Source organism: Piliocolobus tephrosceles, chromosome 14, assembly GCF_002776525.5.
Source record: "Piliocolobus tephrosceles isolate RC106 chromosome 14, ASM277652v3, whole genome shotgun sequence".
In the NCBI taxonomy this organism is placed as follows: domain Eukaryota; kingdom Metazoa; phylum Chordata; class Mammalia; order Primates; family Cercopithecidae; genus Piliocolobus; species Piliocolobus tephrosceles.
This window is the reverse complement of record NC_045447.1, coordinates 33,519,970-33,536,826: the sequence shown is the minus strand read 5'-3', so window position 1 is coordinate 33,536,826 and position 16,857 is coordinate 33,519,970. Positions and strand designations below refer to the sequence as shown.

At 35.9% G+C, this 16,857-nt stretch overlaps 1 protein-coding gene across 2 annotated transcripts in view; it reads left to right on the top strand.

The window, feature by feature from the left end:
• The window catches only part of FSD1L (fibronectin type III and SPRY domain containing 1 like), a 92,601-nt gene that overhangs the window by 27,247 nt on the left and 48,497 nt on the right, over window positions 1-16,857 (top strand). For both annotated transcript variants that reach the window (XM_023202383.1, XM_023202390.2), the window contains exons 4-6: window positions 796-897; window positions 8,515-8,537; window positions 13,516-13,637. In XM_023202383.1, coding sequence (XP_023058151.1) covers window positions 796-897; window positions 8,515-8,537; window positions 13,516-13,637 — 247 coding nt within the window. The remainder of the gene's footprint in view (window positions 1-795; window positions 898-8,514; window positions 8,538-13,515; window positions 13,638-16,857) is intronic.

Below are 16,857 nucleotides of genomic sequence, written 5' to 3'. Positions count from 1 at the left end.
TACCACATATTAAACCTGCCACCAAAGTGGCCATGGGTCATGTCTTTTCTCCTGCCTTTCCTTCTTCCCATCAAGTACCAAAAACTCTTGCATATTGAGTGTGCGTTATCCATTTCGATCAGCCCCCTAGCCATCCCTGGTGTGAGTGATGTTCCAGTGCTGCTGGTAATATTTTCCCTTTTCACTTACCTCTCAGTTCCTAGTACCTCATTGATGGCTGTTGTTTGTCGGGATCTTCTTTCTGCTTGAATATATGTGGACAGTTTGTTCTTCTGGCATTGTTACAGGGGAACTAGGAGCAGCCAATAGAAACATTTTTAAAACTTGCAGTTTGTTAGAGAAAATTGAATTGCAAACATTCATCTTTAGAGCAGGAACTTTGCCATTTAGGTTTAGAAAAATACTTCCTACTTGTCCCATATTCTTTATGTATCTTGAATTGCTAGTTTTTAATTAATGCCAGTTGACTAAGCTTCGCTTAGGTCCTTTTTTGTTTTAAAGGATGAGTATATCTTTGCCTGTATGCAGTTAAGCTGTTTTCGATAAATTATGGAAAGAGGTACAAAGTATTAAGATAATTAAAATTTGTTTTATATATATATATAAAAGAAATATAACAAGTTTTATATATATATGTAAAACTTGTCTTGATTATCTTGCTACAATAGCTCACTGAAATATTTTCCTCTGTTATTGCTATTAAAATTATTTGTAAGTTCATTATAACAATATATATTTAAGATTCTGATGGCAATAGGAAACTTCCTTTTAATGATTTATTTATTTTTTTCCTAGAGTCAGATTAGTCAATGTAATAACGCCCTGGAGAACTCTGAAGAACTATTAGAATTTGCAACAAGATCATTAGATATAAAGGAACCTGAAGAATTTTCAAAGGTACAAAAAAACTGCATTAATACACTTAACAAGGAAAGTTGTATTTTTAAAAAGGCTTTTTTGTTTTTCTTTAGTTTTGCATTTCTTTACTGATTTCTAATACTAATAAAGGCTTGGGGTTTCTTAATAAGTAAAATGCTAGCTGTTCATTTATTCCAAAGCAAACACTTAGAAGTGTGTGTCTTTAGGGTCATCAAAAAATATGTTTAAAAAGTGTTTCTGTGTTTCCATCTATGAGTTGATTGGGAAAGCATTATCACTTTATGCATATGAGCACTGTAACTGTGTAACTTTTTATTGCAGATACATGCCCCCACTGCTTGATTTAAGTAATTGAATGTTTTATTAAAACATGGAAATGTAGATCCTTACTTAAGGGATATGTTTAGTATAAAAATGTAAAGAGTAGAGCAAGAAGCCTGCTGATGTTTTAACTTAGATCCTGGTGTTTAAGTGATTGTAAATTCTAAATTCTAATTCTTCTTTTAAGTAGGGTCGTTTTAAATGATTACCATTTTGTCATATCAAACCCAGATATGTAGAATATATTTTAAAATGATGTGAAAAGAGTTGGAAATTAAGCTATATAATTAGCAAAAAATACTGTGTAGTTATCAAGATAATTTGAGTTTGATGTTATTTACTTCACCTTTGTGGAGTATGTAGTGAGCTGCATTGGTGTTAGAAAGGCAGCTTTATAATTGATTTATGCCTAGTGATTGTTTTCATTTTATGATTTTCTGTGAACTTGAAGGTAGAAAAAACTTCCTTGAGAAGGTAACTTTGCCACCTTACATCTTTGGATATTAAAATTGAACTTTAACATGGATATCTTCTTTTAAACAAATGAATCAAAACAAAAGTTATTTTGCTGTAAGCCAATGCATGAATTAATTCTTTAAATTTGGAGGTGAGTTGTAAAGACACTTACTAATGCACATAAGTGGACTTATTATATAAGGAATTACGAGGGAAATGTACCATACTTAAAAGTACTTTGAAAGTATGATATGTTGGCCAGGTATGGTGGCTCATGCCTGGAATCCCAGCACTATGGGAAGCCAAGGTGGGTGGTTTGCTTCAGCCCAGGAGTTTGAAGCCAGCCTGGGCAACGTGGTGAGATCCTGTCTGTACAAAATACACAAAAAAATTAGCCGGGCATGGTGATGTGCACCTGTACTCCCAGCTACTTGGAGGCTGAGGTGGGAGGATTGTCTGAGCCTAGGAAGTCGTGGCTGCACCAAGCTGTGATTACGCTGCTGCACCCTAGCCTGGGCAACAGAGCGAGGTCCTATCTTAAAAAACAAAAAACAGTCTGGGCGCGGTGTCTCACGCCTGTAATCCTAGCACTTTGGGAGGCCGAGACTGGCGGATCATGAGGTCAGGAGATTGAGACCATTCTGGCTAACACGGTGAAACCCTGTCTCTACTAAAATACAAAAAAAAAATTAGCCGGATGCGGTGTCAGGCACCTGTAGTCCCAGCTACTCGGAGGCTGAGGCAGGAGAATCGCATGACCCCGGGAGGCGGAGCTTGCAGTGAGCCGAGATCGTGTCACTGCACTCCAGCCTGGGAGACAGAGCAAGACTCCACCTCAAAAAAAAAAAAAGTACGATATGTCACTTATTTAGAGGGCATTCATGTGATAACCTAAAATGTCTGGAACATAGTTAAGAAACATGCAGAAAGCAAAAGATGTCTTAGTCTTCAAAATCAACATCAGAGTTCATGACAAGAGTTAATGTCCTCTATTCAAGATCATTTCTCAGAATCTGCTCACTATTGTACTTGATACTACTATTATTTTCAGTATTTTTCTTTCTGTTTTCTACTTGTCAACAAATTACCCTTTTAGTGGAGGAGGGCAGTTATTAATGACACGCATAGTCATAGCAGCAAGAATTACCAACTGACAGCCTAAGAGTGAGGAAGAAGACAGGAAAACTATAGAATGTGGAGACTAATACTCAAAAATGCCTTGAATCCAGTTGATTTAAGGAGAGACTGAAACTTGGAAAAACTATGATAAAAGTTTATTTCTCTGATGTTTCTCTTTCTGTTGACATTTTCAGAGTTCTTCTGTCTTCTTTCTCTCAAATGCTACCCTTTTCTGTTTCACTGCCCTTTATTCTTTCCAGCTTTGTTTCTGTTATAATTTGTTCCTGACAGATTATAAATTAGAAAGGTTCTGATAAAATAAGTCACATTGTGGTTTAATATGCCACTTTGCTTATTCTTACTATTTGGGTCTTGTCTTGCAGCAGTTTATAGTACTATTTAGTAGCTTAAACCATTTGGAGATGTGGTGAAATGAATTACAACCATGTGTCGCTTAACGATGAGGATGTCTTCTAAGAAATGTATCATTAGGCGATTTCATCATTGTGGGAACATTAGAGTATAATGGCACAAACCTAGATAGCATAGCCCACTACATACCTCGGCTGTAGGGTATAGTTTGTTGCTTCTCTGCTGCAAACCTGTGTAGCATGTTACTATACTGAATACTGTAGGCAGTTGCAATATAGTGGTATTTGTGTATCTCAACATAGAAAGGGTATAGTAAAAATACAACATTATAATTTTATGGGACCACCATTGTATATGCAGTCCATTATTGACTGAAATGCAGTTATGTGGCACATTACTGTATCTGTCAGTGTTTCCTAGCCAGAAATCTGGGCTTATCATTTAGGAAAAATGCTTAACTGAGAGCTGCTTGCAATTATTTTCTTCATATGTCCAGATAATAATTTGATTTCAAGTAAAAAACTAAGTTCACTTTCCTAGCCAGCTACATGGACTATAGGCCTGCCTCAGACACCTAGTTGCTGAGTGAATAGGGAGAGATGACTTTGGAGATTATTAGTCTAGCAGTATATTGTTAGATGTCTGGAAAAAGAAATTCATTTAAGGTATACTGTTTGTGAATATCCCATATTAAAGTGCTTAAATGAGATTAATGTGAATGGCCCATGAGGACAAAAAGATAGCATAGGCTAAAATCGAAGTAGTGTGTCTTTTCATACTTCATTATCTTAAAAAAGTATTTTAAGTTCTGGTATTTAAATTATCACATTGCAGTATCTCAGCATGAGAACTGAATGTGAAACTATGCTATTTACCAGCATTTTATACTTTCTGAAAGTAAATAAATACAAATAGCACAAATGCAAAAAGATTTTAGAACATACCTTCACTTTTTTTTTTTTTTAACTGCTAGAAGTTTGGTTGTTAGTAAATTTATGCAGAAGGATCACCAGCAAATGGGATCCAGATCATTAGCTTTATTCCTGGACTTAGCAAATTGGCAACATCCCAGCAAATGTGGGTTCTCTGCTAATAGGTGGCCTGCAGAACACTGCGTGGATCCTTTACCAAAATTAGTATTTCTATTCCCACCCTGACTTTAGACGTTGAATTCTCTCTATAGAAAGAGCTGACAATTTCTGAGTCAGGGTAACTAACTTGCCATCACAATCATGCCACATGTACTCCAGTTGTCAGACTAGAAGGGAGAAAATAGTTTCCTACCCATGGGGTCCCTATAATGAAATAAAAAGTACAGTTAGGTGAAAGGGGAACAGTGTCTTCTGGATTTGACCACAGCTGAAGAGGGAGAATGGGTTTAGTATATTTCCCACATCTCACTCATAATGAATGATTTGCCTGCAGAATATTGTCCAGTGAGTGTTAGGCTGTGACCACTGGCAAGAGTGAACAAGAAGAGGAGTGGGTAGAAGCTCACTCAGTACTTTCAAGTAAGCAGAAATACTGCCAGAAGCTCCCTCTGTAGGCTGAAGTTAAGAATGTTAGGAGAGGGGAGAGGACCTTCAACAAAAGCATGAATGTTTCAGTTTTGAGGGCAATATAAAGAAACAGATCTAAATATTTGTTAAGCATAGGTCAAATTGTAGTTTTCACCTTAATTTCATTTCTTGGTGTTTGTGTCTTACAGAAATGCAATCTCCTGTACAGATACGTCTAATCATGAAACAGTTGCATGCAGCACTATATTTCAAAGTATATTTCAAGTAACTCACTGTGGCTTTTGTGACAGATTCTTTCAAATGATCGTTTTTTGAAAAATAATTCCTTTTATGAACAAATAAATATATGGCTGTCAAATACAAAACTTCTAATGTATGGAATTAACTGGTGTGCAATCTGTTTTTTTTTTTCCAAAGACATATTTTTGCCTAAAGGAAAATAATGTTTTGAGGCTATCACTTTTTCCCTCTCCCTTTCTATAAAAAGAGAAATAATGATATTAAAGAAGAAAGATAGAAACAATAAGATACTTTATCTTCAAAGTGCTTGATAAATCTGCAGAAGAAAATAGTTTCTATATTCACCCATAAAAGATTAAGAACAAAAGAGATTGGGAAAAGATCTGTTAACTATTTTCTATGTGACTGGGAAAATACCTGGTTTGACTTCTTTAAATTTAATTGGCAGTTATGAAGATTGGTTTGCGATTACTTCTACTTGTACTCATATTACAGTTTCTCTGCGTTCATATCAGAGATGGTGCCTTCCTTTCTCCCTCTCTGGCTCTCTTCCCTCATTCCCTCCATCTCTTAATTGTTTTTAAACTAAATCTTACAATTCCATTCCTTTTATCAGCCATAGAAAGGTGTCACCTGAGACCAAACTTCCTTAAGTAGAATTGTAATGCTGAATTTTGTCAAACATCTGTTTAATTAGAACCAGTTGATTCCAAGATTTACCACTGCTCTGTTGCCAACACATTTATTTGAGCCTCTGTAATTCCAGGTAGTGAGTTATGAAGAAACTGCAATGAATGTTTAGATTTATTTTCAGGTTATGGTACTGTATATTATTGAAAAGCTTCCAAGAAGCTTAGTTATATTACTTTACTCAACATCACTCTTTAGATCTTCTATTGAAATCCTTTCTGCCAATTTTGTAATTGACAAAAGTCACCATTCTTGAAATAGAGGAATAGAAACTTAGAAGCTGTATAGTGTTGTGTATCTTTTGGATACCTTTCTGTTTAGAGAGAAGAATTCTAGAAAAAAAAATATTTTCTAATTTAAGACATTTCTTGAAATTGGGCCCTTTCAAAGAAATATCTTCAGAATTTTGAAACTCTGCCTTCTAATCATTGCTCAGAATAACTTCTTAAACCTCTCTTGCATTTATACAATATATATGCAGTACAGTTTGAACCTAAATGAAAATGGAGCCATGGGAGTTTTCAGTTTTACCAGCTGGGTATATTCGATGTAAATGCATGGACAACAGTTTTTCCTACATTATCTGGCTTTTCATTTATTCCTTTCCTGGTTTTTCACAAACAGCATGGTACATGAAGTGATACCATAAAAGCTTTGCATGCATGCATATGTGCACACACACACTAAAAATTTTCACCTTATTAAATTTAGTAACACTTGACACAAAACTGAATCATCGTGGTCAGTTTAAAAAATGGTAATGGTCTTCATATCATTGGGTTATGTGAGGGTGATTTGTAATATTTCTCTGAGTTTGAAACCAATTAGGAAATAAGATAAAACAAAACTGATAAGAGGCCAAATAATAATAAAATGATATTGGAAAAGATGGCTTTTGTTATTGGGCAAGTTTCCTGATGCTAAATACCTAGAATTAGACAGACAAATTCACCCAGGCATGATCAGCAGGGGCTGCCTCAGGTGATGGGCAGGGGAAGCCACTTTCAGTGAAAGTTATGGCACAGAGGGAAAGAACAGAATATATGTTCTCTGTGGGCAAGCAAGCTGCCAGAAAAAGCAGAAGGTCCTGAGCTACTCTTTTCTAGTTTCTCCTTTCAAACTCATTATCAGACAAGTCATGTCATTTTCCTAGGAGAAATAAGGGAATGGAGATGCAAAGAGTAATCCTAGTAGTACTTGTTTCATATCAGGTACAGAGAAGAGTCCTCTCTTTCCTTCCTTTACCACTTACATTAAAATCTTTGTTTTGTAATTCCAACTTTAATGACAATAATTTAAAAAATCAATATAATTAACTTTTTAAACATTTTGTATCTCTGGTACTACAGTAGTTTCATGACTTAAGATACATACAGATCCCACAGAATTTGTTTGCTGTAGTATGTGGGCCTTGGAAATGATTTTCGGAAACATTAAGGAGCAAAATTCGTTAGAAAAGAAGTAGAATGATTAATATACAAGGTCTCAACTGATTAATAGTAGTGCTGAAACTGTATAATATGCTGATCTCTTAAATCTTAGTTCTGTGTTGCCTGGGCGCAGTGGCTCACGCCTGTAATCCCAGCACTTTGGGAGGCTGAGGCTGGCAGATCACGAGGTCAGGAGATCAAGACCATCCTGGCTAACATGGTGAAACCCCGTCTCTAATAAAAATACAAAAAAAATTGCCGGGTGTGGTGGCGGGTCCCTGTAGCTACTCAGGAGGCTGAGGCAGGAGAATGGCGTGAACCCGGGAGGTGGAGTTTGCAGTGAGCTGAGATCGCGCCACTGCACTCCAGCCTGGGCGACAGATGAAGACTGTCTCGAAAAGAAAAGATCTGAGTTCTGTGTTTTTGAGTAGAAAGGGTACTCAGACCAGAATGTTTTAGGGTGGATATAAAAATGACCAATAATGAATAGGAACAACGTTAGAACTGGAGAGGCCACAGAAGCATTGCTACATATATCTAATTAACATTCAAATAAATTTAATTATAAAGTATTACTATGTCCTAAGCATTTTTGCTAGGCACTGGGGATACAGTGTTGAGCAAAACAGCCTTGTCTATGTCTGATACATTGTTAACTATACTGGTTACTGTGGGGAGAAAAACTTTTGTTGGATGTATTGTATGTAAGTGTAAAAGGGACAACAGTTTTTACTTGTTTTTTATCATTTTGTATGACCATGCAACCCCAAGTAAATAGCTGAGTTCCCTTTCTAAGCCTGTGCTTTCATTAAAAAAAAAAAGACAAAAGAGATATCATATATAGGTTTAAGTTGGTAGCATCTATAAAATCATCATGGAGAAAGACCCCATTGCTGGAAGTATTTCTCTAGTCTCTTTGTGTCTGGATTTCTGCCATTACAACTTTCTTTGGAGTAAAGGTTTGTAGAATTGCAGCCTAGTTGTATTTGTTAGCAGGCAAGCTCTCAGAATTCCTTGCCCTATAGAGGCATGTAGAGAAAACTTGGAACAACGATTATGAAGTAGTGAAAGAGATCTCCGAAGAAAAAGTAGAGAGTAAATTTGACATGTACAAGAAAACCATGAAGGAGGTTGGTTGCTCTAGTTGATGAGTATCATACTGAATGAAAGTGGAGGTGTGTTTTGATAATATTAAGGTAAGAAAAAAACATTTATTATAGTCACCTGGAATTTGTTTGAAGTGTTAAATTTTCCTCCTAAAAGTTGATTTTTGTGGGGTCTGGATTTTCTACTGTAATTCTACTATAACATCACATGAAAGCTTATGTGAACTATACACATAAATTTTCTATAGTTTGTGTTTTGGTGAATATGAACTAATCTATTGCAGGGTTTATATCCTAACTTTTCTTGCATGTCACTGCCATTGAAACTTGCATGAAAAGCACTAACTTGCCTTCTTTCTCTTCTCCCTGATTGGCTCCAAGGCTGCCAGACAGATCAAGGATAGGTATGGTATAAAACACATTTTTACTTAAGAATCGTTATTGAAGTCAGAAATGAAATTCAGAAATAGTTTTTTAATTAAAATTGTGTTAGTTAAGATAAAAATACCCAATGACCAAGTACAAAATAAAATGTCCTCTGTATATTTTCTTTGAATAACCATTGTATGAATAAGATTTTTTAAAAGCATAGTTGTGGATAATTATGTGCTTCAGAGGAATTTCATTTCTGGTATAGTAATATAGTTAGTTTTAGTTTTAGAACAGTTCTTAATTAGCTGTACTAATGAAGAGGGAACTATTTTGAATAACTTAAAAATATATACTCCTGGAATGTGTTTTTTGTTAAATTTAAATGTAAGTGGGTCTTATTTTCTGTGAACTCACTCATTTTAAGTAGTCCTCAATAACTAAAGCTCTCCTGTTTCACTGCCCTCCTGTTTAACACCTTTGTATTCTCATTCCATCCTGTTCCTGGTGCCATCTCTTTCTATTTCTAATGCCACCACTATCTGGTTAATATTCTATGGGAAGAGAAAATTAAAGATAATTATTAAAAGTTTTGGCTTAAAAGGTATTTCTTATTGGTAAAGCCAGGCTTAACAAAAGAAATTTAGTACTTGTAATGAACATAGAGTGCTAAAGGAGTTGCTAGCAACATTTGGATCGCATTAACACAGAAGGAACAGTTTGGATCTGCCTGTCTGGTCACTGAGTGTTGTCTGTATTGAGATTATAACAAGTTTTTTCATTTGAGGATCATGAGATTTTCTGAAAGGCACAGCTCTTCAAAGTACCACTCCAAATCCTAGGTTAAATTATTCTTCAGATAATTCACAAAAATTTTCGTTATAGATTATGTGAAAAAACAGTGCCTCTATTGTTAATCTTGGCTGAAAATTTTACTTCTGTGTTTCTCTTTTTCTTTTTTTTGAGACGGAGTCTCACTCTAGCACCCAGGCTGGAGTGCAGTGGTGCAATCTTGGCTCACTGCAACCTCTACCTCCTGGGCTCAAGTGATCCTCCGCCTCAGCCTCCTGAGTGGGTGGGACTACAGGCATGTGCCACCACATCCAGCTAATTTTTGTATTTTTTGTAGAGACAGGGTCTTGCTATTTTGCCCAGGCTGGTCTGGAACACCTAAGCTCAAGCGATCTACTCGACTTGGCCTCCCAAAGTGCTGGGATTACAACAGACGTGAGCCATTGTGCCCGGTCCTCTATTAATTTTTGTATTTTTTGTATATTTTACATCAGGCAGTAGCTAAAGACATGGATCATTCTTATAAATCCTGAATCTAGAAAGATGATTGTGAAAGTTTGAAGGTGAAAAATATTAGCAGTGTGAGGAATGGATGGTAGATAGGTCAGTTTTGTGGATAAGATAGATTTGGGTTGTGTCTGGAAATTGCTATGAGTTATCCTTCTTCCTCCCTGGGTATATTATACTTACTGTTTAGCTACCTATCCCACTACATCCCGTTTTAGTTCCTAATTTTCTGAATTAAAAGTTACTTCCTAATCATGACCTTGCAAAATCTCTCCTTTTTTCAAGATTCTGTATGGCTCTTGGCATCACAAAATTTTGTCTGTATCCTTGAACTCTTTCTCTTTGCCCAGATTTGTTTATCAGGATTTAATTTTATGACCAATTTCAGTGGCTGTGTTCTTTATTGAAGCTTGGGTTTTTTGCCTCTTCTAAGCCAGCCTCTTGACTTGATTTCATTAGTATCCAGGTGATCTCAGGAATTAGGGTTCAGGCAAACTCCTGTGTGTGTGTGTGTTTGTGTGTGTGTGTGTGTGCGTGTTCAAACCCTATAGCATTTTTGTGGTCCCCTGCAACATTTTTACTTCCTGCCTGAGGAACATTTCTGAGTCTCAACTTAATTTTTTTTTTTGAGTCTTGCTCTGTTGCCCAGGCTAGAGTGCAGTGATGCAATATTGGCTCACTGCAGCCTCTGCCTCCCGGGTTCAAGCGATTCTCTTGCCTCAGCCTCCCAAGTAGCTGGGATTACATGCACCTGCCACCACACCCAGCTAATGTGTGTGTGTGTGTGTGTGTGTGTGTGTGTGTGTGTAGAGACGGGGTTTCACCATGTTGGCCAGACTGGTCTCGAACCCCTGACCTCAAGTGATCTGCCCACTTCTGCCTCCCAAAGTGCTGGGATTATAGGTGTGAGCCACTGTGCCCGGCCCTTCAACTTAATTTTTAAAATTTTTATATTTAGCTTTATGATGTTCAGGTTTCTCCGATGTAGTTTTTGGTGCTCCTCAAAAGTGAGCTTTTAGAATTCCATTATTACCATTTAAAATACAAAAATAATTTAAACATACAGTCATAATAAAATGACTACTTTAGCTATTTTCACCAAGCAAAGAAAGAATTTTTCTTTTGTTTTTGGGCGGGGGACAGAGTCTTGCTCCATCACCCAGGCTGGAGTACAGTGGCACAATCACAGCTTACTGTAGCCTGGACCTCCCTGGCTTAAGGGACCCTCCCTCCTCTGCCACCTGAGCAGCTGGGACTGCAGGCACATGCCACTATTCCCAGTTAATTTTTTGGTATCTTTTGTAGAGACGAGGTTTCGCCATGTTGCCTAGGCTGGTCTCAAACTCCTGGGCTCAAGCCGTCCTCGCCCCAGCCTTCCGAAGTGCTGGGGTTACAGATATGAGCCACCATGCCTGCCCTAGGATTATCTTTTTATAAGGGCATAGATGGACTTTAAGGGAGAATGTGTAACATATCTGAGCAAAGAATCAAATATAAAAAATGAAAATATCTGTGAAAACTCATTATTTATCATTTGCTAAGGTAGAAGTTACGTAGAGGAACAGCAGGATTAAGAGAGAAAACCAGTATAGAAATAAGATAATAGCACATCTCTACAACTTTATAGAATCACTACTTCTGGGGACTTAATAATATTGGAATATGATTAGTTGAGGTATATTGCAGGAGTTACTGGTTCTTGAAAGAGAGGAGTTATGAAAGAACCAAGTTAATTAGGTAGTTTGAGGAAATTAAAACTATGTTTTGTAGTTATTTTCTCTTTGCAAAAATCAGGAGCGAAGGATCCTTGAATTTACCTTGTGCTAGTAGAAATGAACTAAGAAAATCAAGGGGAATTAAAACATACCTAGCCTCATGGATCCTGTAGTATAGAGAATTATCTAATGAATTTTAGATGTTTAGTTTGGGCTTTGAGGCACATGTCTAAATACATGCAGTTAAAAATTAAAGTTCAATCTTCTGAAAGATTTTAGCATTGTTGCCCATCTAAATTGATTCATGGAAACTTAAGTTTTCATTGTCTAGAAAATAAGAGTTGTTTTTTTTTTTTTTTTTTTTTAAGCTTTGATAAGCCTTTCTAATGCATTTATGGGGCATATTCTTTTTCTTTGATGTCATAGTGATTGAATCAAATCTTACAGGTTTAAGGTTTTAAATTCTCTAAAATACTTTCAGATTATTTTTCTCAACATTTCTCAGTAAACATTTTAATATTGAGTCAGGTTTTGAATGAACCAAGTAGTTTCTAACTATTCACTGATTCAGTGAGTATTTATTAAGTACATATCTGACTGTAGCTCTTTCAGAGGTCCTTGAATCAAAAGATACTTGGGGCTGTAAAGAATAACATATATACGACTTAGTATTTGTTCCTTTTTATTGAAATTGTATTATTTGAGAGACAAACAGCTGAGCATAATATGCATGAAATAATCAGGATTATACTTGGCATATAGTAAGCCTTCAGTCAGTGTGAATTCCCTTTGCTGTAAATTATATTTCAGTATAGCACTTTCTTCTTGATAAACACATCAACTGTTGTTTACTCATTGTTACTATTAAATTATTACTAGTTTTTAAATGAAGTAAAATAAATACAGAAACAGTTTGACATTTTTCATCCTAAAATAAGTGAATATAGCAAGTTTGACATCTTTCGTTTCATTAGCTTCTTGTGTAGATTTGGCAGATCCAATTGATTTGGCAGATCCAATTAACTAGGCCTAGTATTCCCCTTGTCCCACCAGCTCTGTTTCCTTCCCCTTCCAAATTGTGTACTAGGAGGACAGTGTTCACCTGTAGTACTTCTGATCATTCTTGAACCAAAGATAGTAAGGGGCTTACTTTGTGATACTTGTGGAAATTTATTGGAATATGAAAAATTGAAATTTGAGATAAAATTACAAATTAATAGGATTAGAGGATTTCTTTTAATCTCCGGTTTTAATGGACTACAGACTCTCTGTACTTTGGATAAAGTGGCTTTTTTCTTTTTTTTTTCCCCTCCACATTCATCTAGTAAATGTTTATTGAATTTCTATTATTTCCATAGCATATAGTTTTTCACAGGGCTGTTTCTTATAGTAGGCTTCCCTGTAACTGATGTTGATAGATCAGAGTGACACCTAGTATGGTATTCATTGATAATGATTTCACTTCTCTCCTTTCTTATTCATGGCCTATCTTTAGCAACTACCAAACTCTACAATATTAGGTCAAGCTACCTCTACTCTTATTTGAGGGTACATGGAGTAGCTCTTGTTACTAGGGAGAATGTTTGAATCAAGGTGTGATTCAAATGAATATAAATGAATTTAAGTTCATTATCTGGCATATGAAAAGGAGTAAGGCTGGCATCAGGAAGTCAGTAAGATTGAGTGTACAGAGGTTCAGATGAGTGTTGAGTCTGGTAAACATTATTTTTATTGGATACTTGTTATGTTATTTGTATATATGCAATTTAATAAAAATTGGGAGGAAAGTTGCTAACCAGTTGTCTTAAATGTCTTTAAAAAGACATTTTGTAGTTTTTTATTTAGTTAATTTTGAAGACTAAGAACAAATTTCTATTTCACTTTTATTATAGTCTCTGAAATTATTAGTGATGTAATTTGTCTTTTCATTTTATAAATTAAATATGATTTGATACTTCCTATTCCTTTATTTTAAAAAGTATGTTTGTGTTTACTATAGAGTCACAATGGCTTCAGCCTTTCGCCTTTCTTTGAAACCAAAGGTCAGTGACAACATGACTCATTTAATGGTGGATTTCTCACAGGAAAGACAGATGCTGCAAACTTTGAAGTTTTTGCCAGGTAAATACATGTACTACATGTAAAGTTTTGTATAAAAACTTTTTTTTCTACAAGATTTTTTTGCAATGAACATTGGTATGTAAATATTAAGGAAGTATAGTGTGATTTTTTTTTTTCATTCAGCTAAGGAATAATTAAATTTGGTAGTTTTTATTTTTAGAGATTTTACTGGTAGTAAAAATTGCATTTTAAGAATCCTATCAAGGGATCTCTTATTGTTAGCTTGGCAGAGGGAAGCAGTATGGTGTGATGGTTAGCAGTGGGTCTCAAGGCCAGACTTCTTAGGTTTGAATCCTGTTGCTTACTTGCCATGTCATCTTGAACAATTTACTTAACTTGCTTCATTTTTAACATCTTTAAAATGTGATGATATTCTTCTAGGGTGTTTATAAGGATTAAATAAACTGATACCTCTAACATATTTATAATAGTACCTGCACATAGTTAAAATTCAGTGAATGTTAGGTGTTATCATTATTATTATTGTTGTGGTTGTGGCTCAGATGGAACTTTATCTTCAGTAATATGTTAACATTGTTTTATTAAAGTATTAATATGAGGATATTGCAGTAGCCAAAACTATTTGTGATTGAGTCCCAAAGTATTCACTTATATAAAAGAGCCAATTAAGAACCAATCTTAGTCTGTTTTGGGTTGTCATAGCAGAAGGCCTGAGACTGGGTAATTTATAAAGAAAAGAGGTTCTCTAGGTTGAGAAGTTCAAGACTGGGCAACAGTGTCTGGCAGCTTCTGGTGATAGCCTCATGCTATGTCAAAACATGATGGAGCACAGAAGGGGAACCAGACACATGCAAAACAGGCAAAACAAGAGAGGCAACCTCATTTTATAAGAACCTTCTTTCACGGGAACTAACCCATTTTTACGAGAGCTAACCCAGTCTTTTGAGAAAGACATTAATCCATTGTAATGACCTAATCACCTCTTAAAGGCACCACCTTCCAACACTGCCATATTGGTGATCAAACTTCAACATGAGTTTGCTGGGGACAAGTCAGGAATATGACTTACAATCTTTTGGTTAGGGTTTTTTTTTTTTTTTTTTTTGCATCATGTTGCTGATAACTGAAACTATTTAGATATAGTGGTTTGAGGGATCAAGGAATTCTTGAAAGTGACATGTTTTCCTTACAAGTACTTTTTTTTTTTTTTTTTTTTTTTGAGACGGAGTCTTTCTCTGTCGGATCTCCGCTCACTGCAAGCTCCGCCTTCCGGGTTTACGTCATTCTCCTGCCTCAGCCTCCCAAGTAGCTGGGACTACAGGCACCTGCCACCTCGCCTGGCTAGTTTTTTGTATTTTTTAGTAGAAACGGGGTTTCACCGTGTTAGCCAGGATGGTCTCGATCTCCTGACCTCGTGATCCAACCATCTCGGCCTCCCAAAGTGCTGGGATTACAGGCTTGAGCCACCGCGCCCGGCCACAAGTACTTTTTTTTTTGGAGGCTAGCTATTTTTGAATAGAGAATGTTGATTATGTGGAACCATTCTTTTTTTCCTTGAATATATGGTCAGGGACTTTAAAATATGATTGGAAAAACAAGTTAGTAGTTCTAACACTATAATGGAACCTAGGAAGGGTAGCACAAGTGAAATACTAATTTGTGTGATACAGATTAGAAGTTCTAGAGGAGTTCATAAAAGGAAAAGATGAGAGAAGGAACTGTAGTTGTAGAGGAAGAAAGTACTTGTCATTGGCTATTTACCTAAACACTGGCCTTTCAGAATTTCTATATTTTCATTCACAGGGCTCTACTTGAGAGTGAAACTGATATTAAAGCAGGAGTAAACATTTTTAAAAGTTTTTTTGATTACCATATAATTTAAAATGTTTTTTTTTTTTCATTCTGACATGTAGAATTTCATTGGTAAGAAGCTGGATTTTATTTTAGTTTTGAAAATTTGAGGTGGCACAGGTTACCAGTTAACTGAGGTTTTACTTTTAAGTAGAACACTCTTACGTTCACTTGTGGGAGATAGGGACTTACATTTCAGACTAGGGAATATATCTCCAAATGTGAGCTTTCTTAAGAAAGAAAAATAGGAAATATGTTTAGAAGTTACATTAACTATATGTCTCTACTTACCACCAGTATGACCCTAAAACTTCAGAATTTCACCCTTCTTCATATAGCTATCAGATGTAAAACATTCTTAATGTAATTTCCATCTGAGTGGAGAGCAAAGAAAAATTTCAGCAACCTAGAGAGGAAAGTTGTCCTTTCCTGCTTATCTGTTTACATATTAAAGTTACTTTAGTATTTTTGTTGGAAAAAGGAATATATGCATGTGATAAACAGTTGAAGTAGTACGAAAGAGTATAAAGTAGCCCTCTCATCTCAGACTGCCAGTTTTCTTCCCTAGGAGCTACCATTGTTAACTAGCATGTGCTTATCTTTCTAGAAACAGTCTGTGCCTTTGTAAAAGTATTATCATATAGACAGAATCATGTATTTGGTAACTTTTGGTGATTTCATGTGATTAAAGCTAACATATAATTCACCTCCTTTGAAAAGGTGGAAGCACAAGCAAGAACTCAAAGAAAGGAAGCATACATGTACATTGTTATATAATTTTGCTTTGCCACTTAACAGTATGTCAGAGTTCATTCCAGACCACTGTACATCTACTTTATTTTTTTTTTTCATGACTAGATAGTAGGAATGTAATTAGTTCTGGATGAGTATTTAGGTTTATAGTCTTTTTATTAGAAACAATGCTGAAATAATCAAATACTTGTATATATTTGCAGAGAGGTGACACTATCTCTTGAGGACAAATTCCTGGAAGTGGAAGTGCATGTTTATTTTAAATTTGAGTAGATTTTAAGTTGTCAAAGAGATTTCACAGTTTATATGTACTGGAAAATATTTGAATGCATGTATTGTTATACTGCTGCAAACACTACTGTCAGGTTTTTTTTTTTTCCTATTCTAATAGGTGACAAATATGTTGTGATTGCTTTAATTTTCATTTCTTTTTTTTTTTTTTTTTTTTGAGACGGAGTCTCGCTCTGTCGCCCAGGCTGGAGTGCAGTGGCCGGATCTCAGCTCACTGCAAGCTCCGCCTCCCGGGTTTACGCCATTCTCCTGCCTCAGCCTCCCGAGTAGCTGGGACTACAGGCGCCCGCCACCTCACCTGGCTCTAGTTTTTTGTATTTTTTAGTAGAGACGGGGTTTCACCGTGTTAGCCAGGATGGTCTCG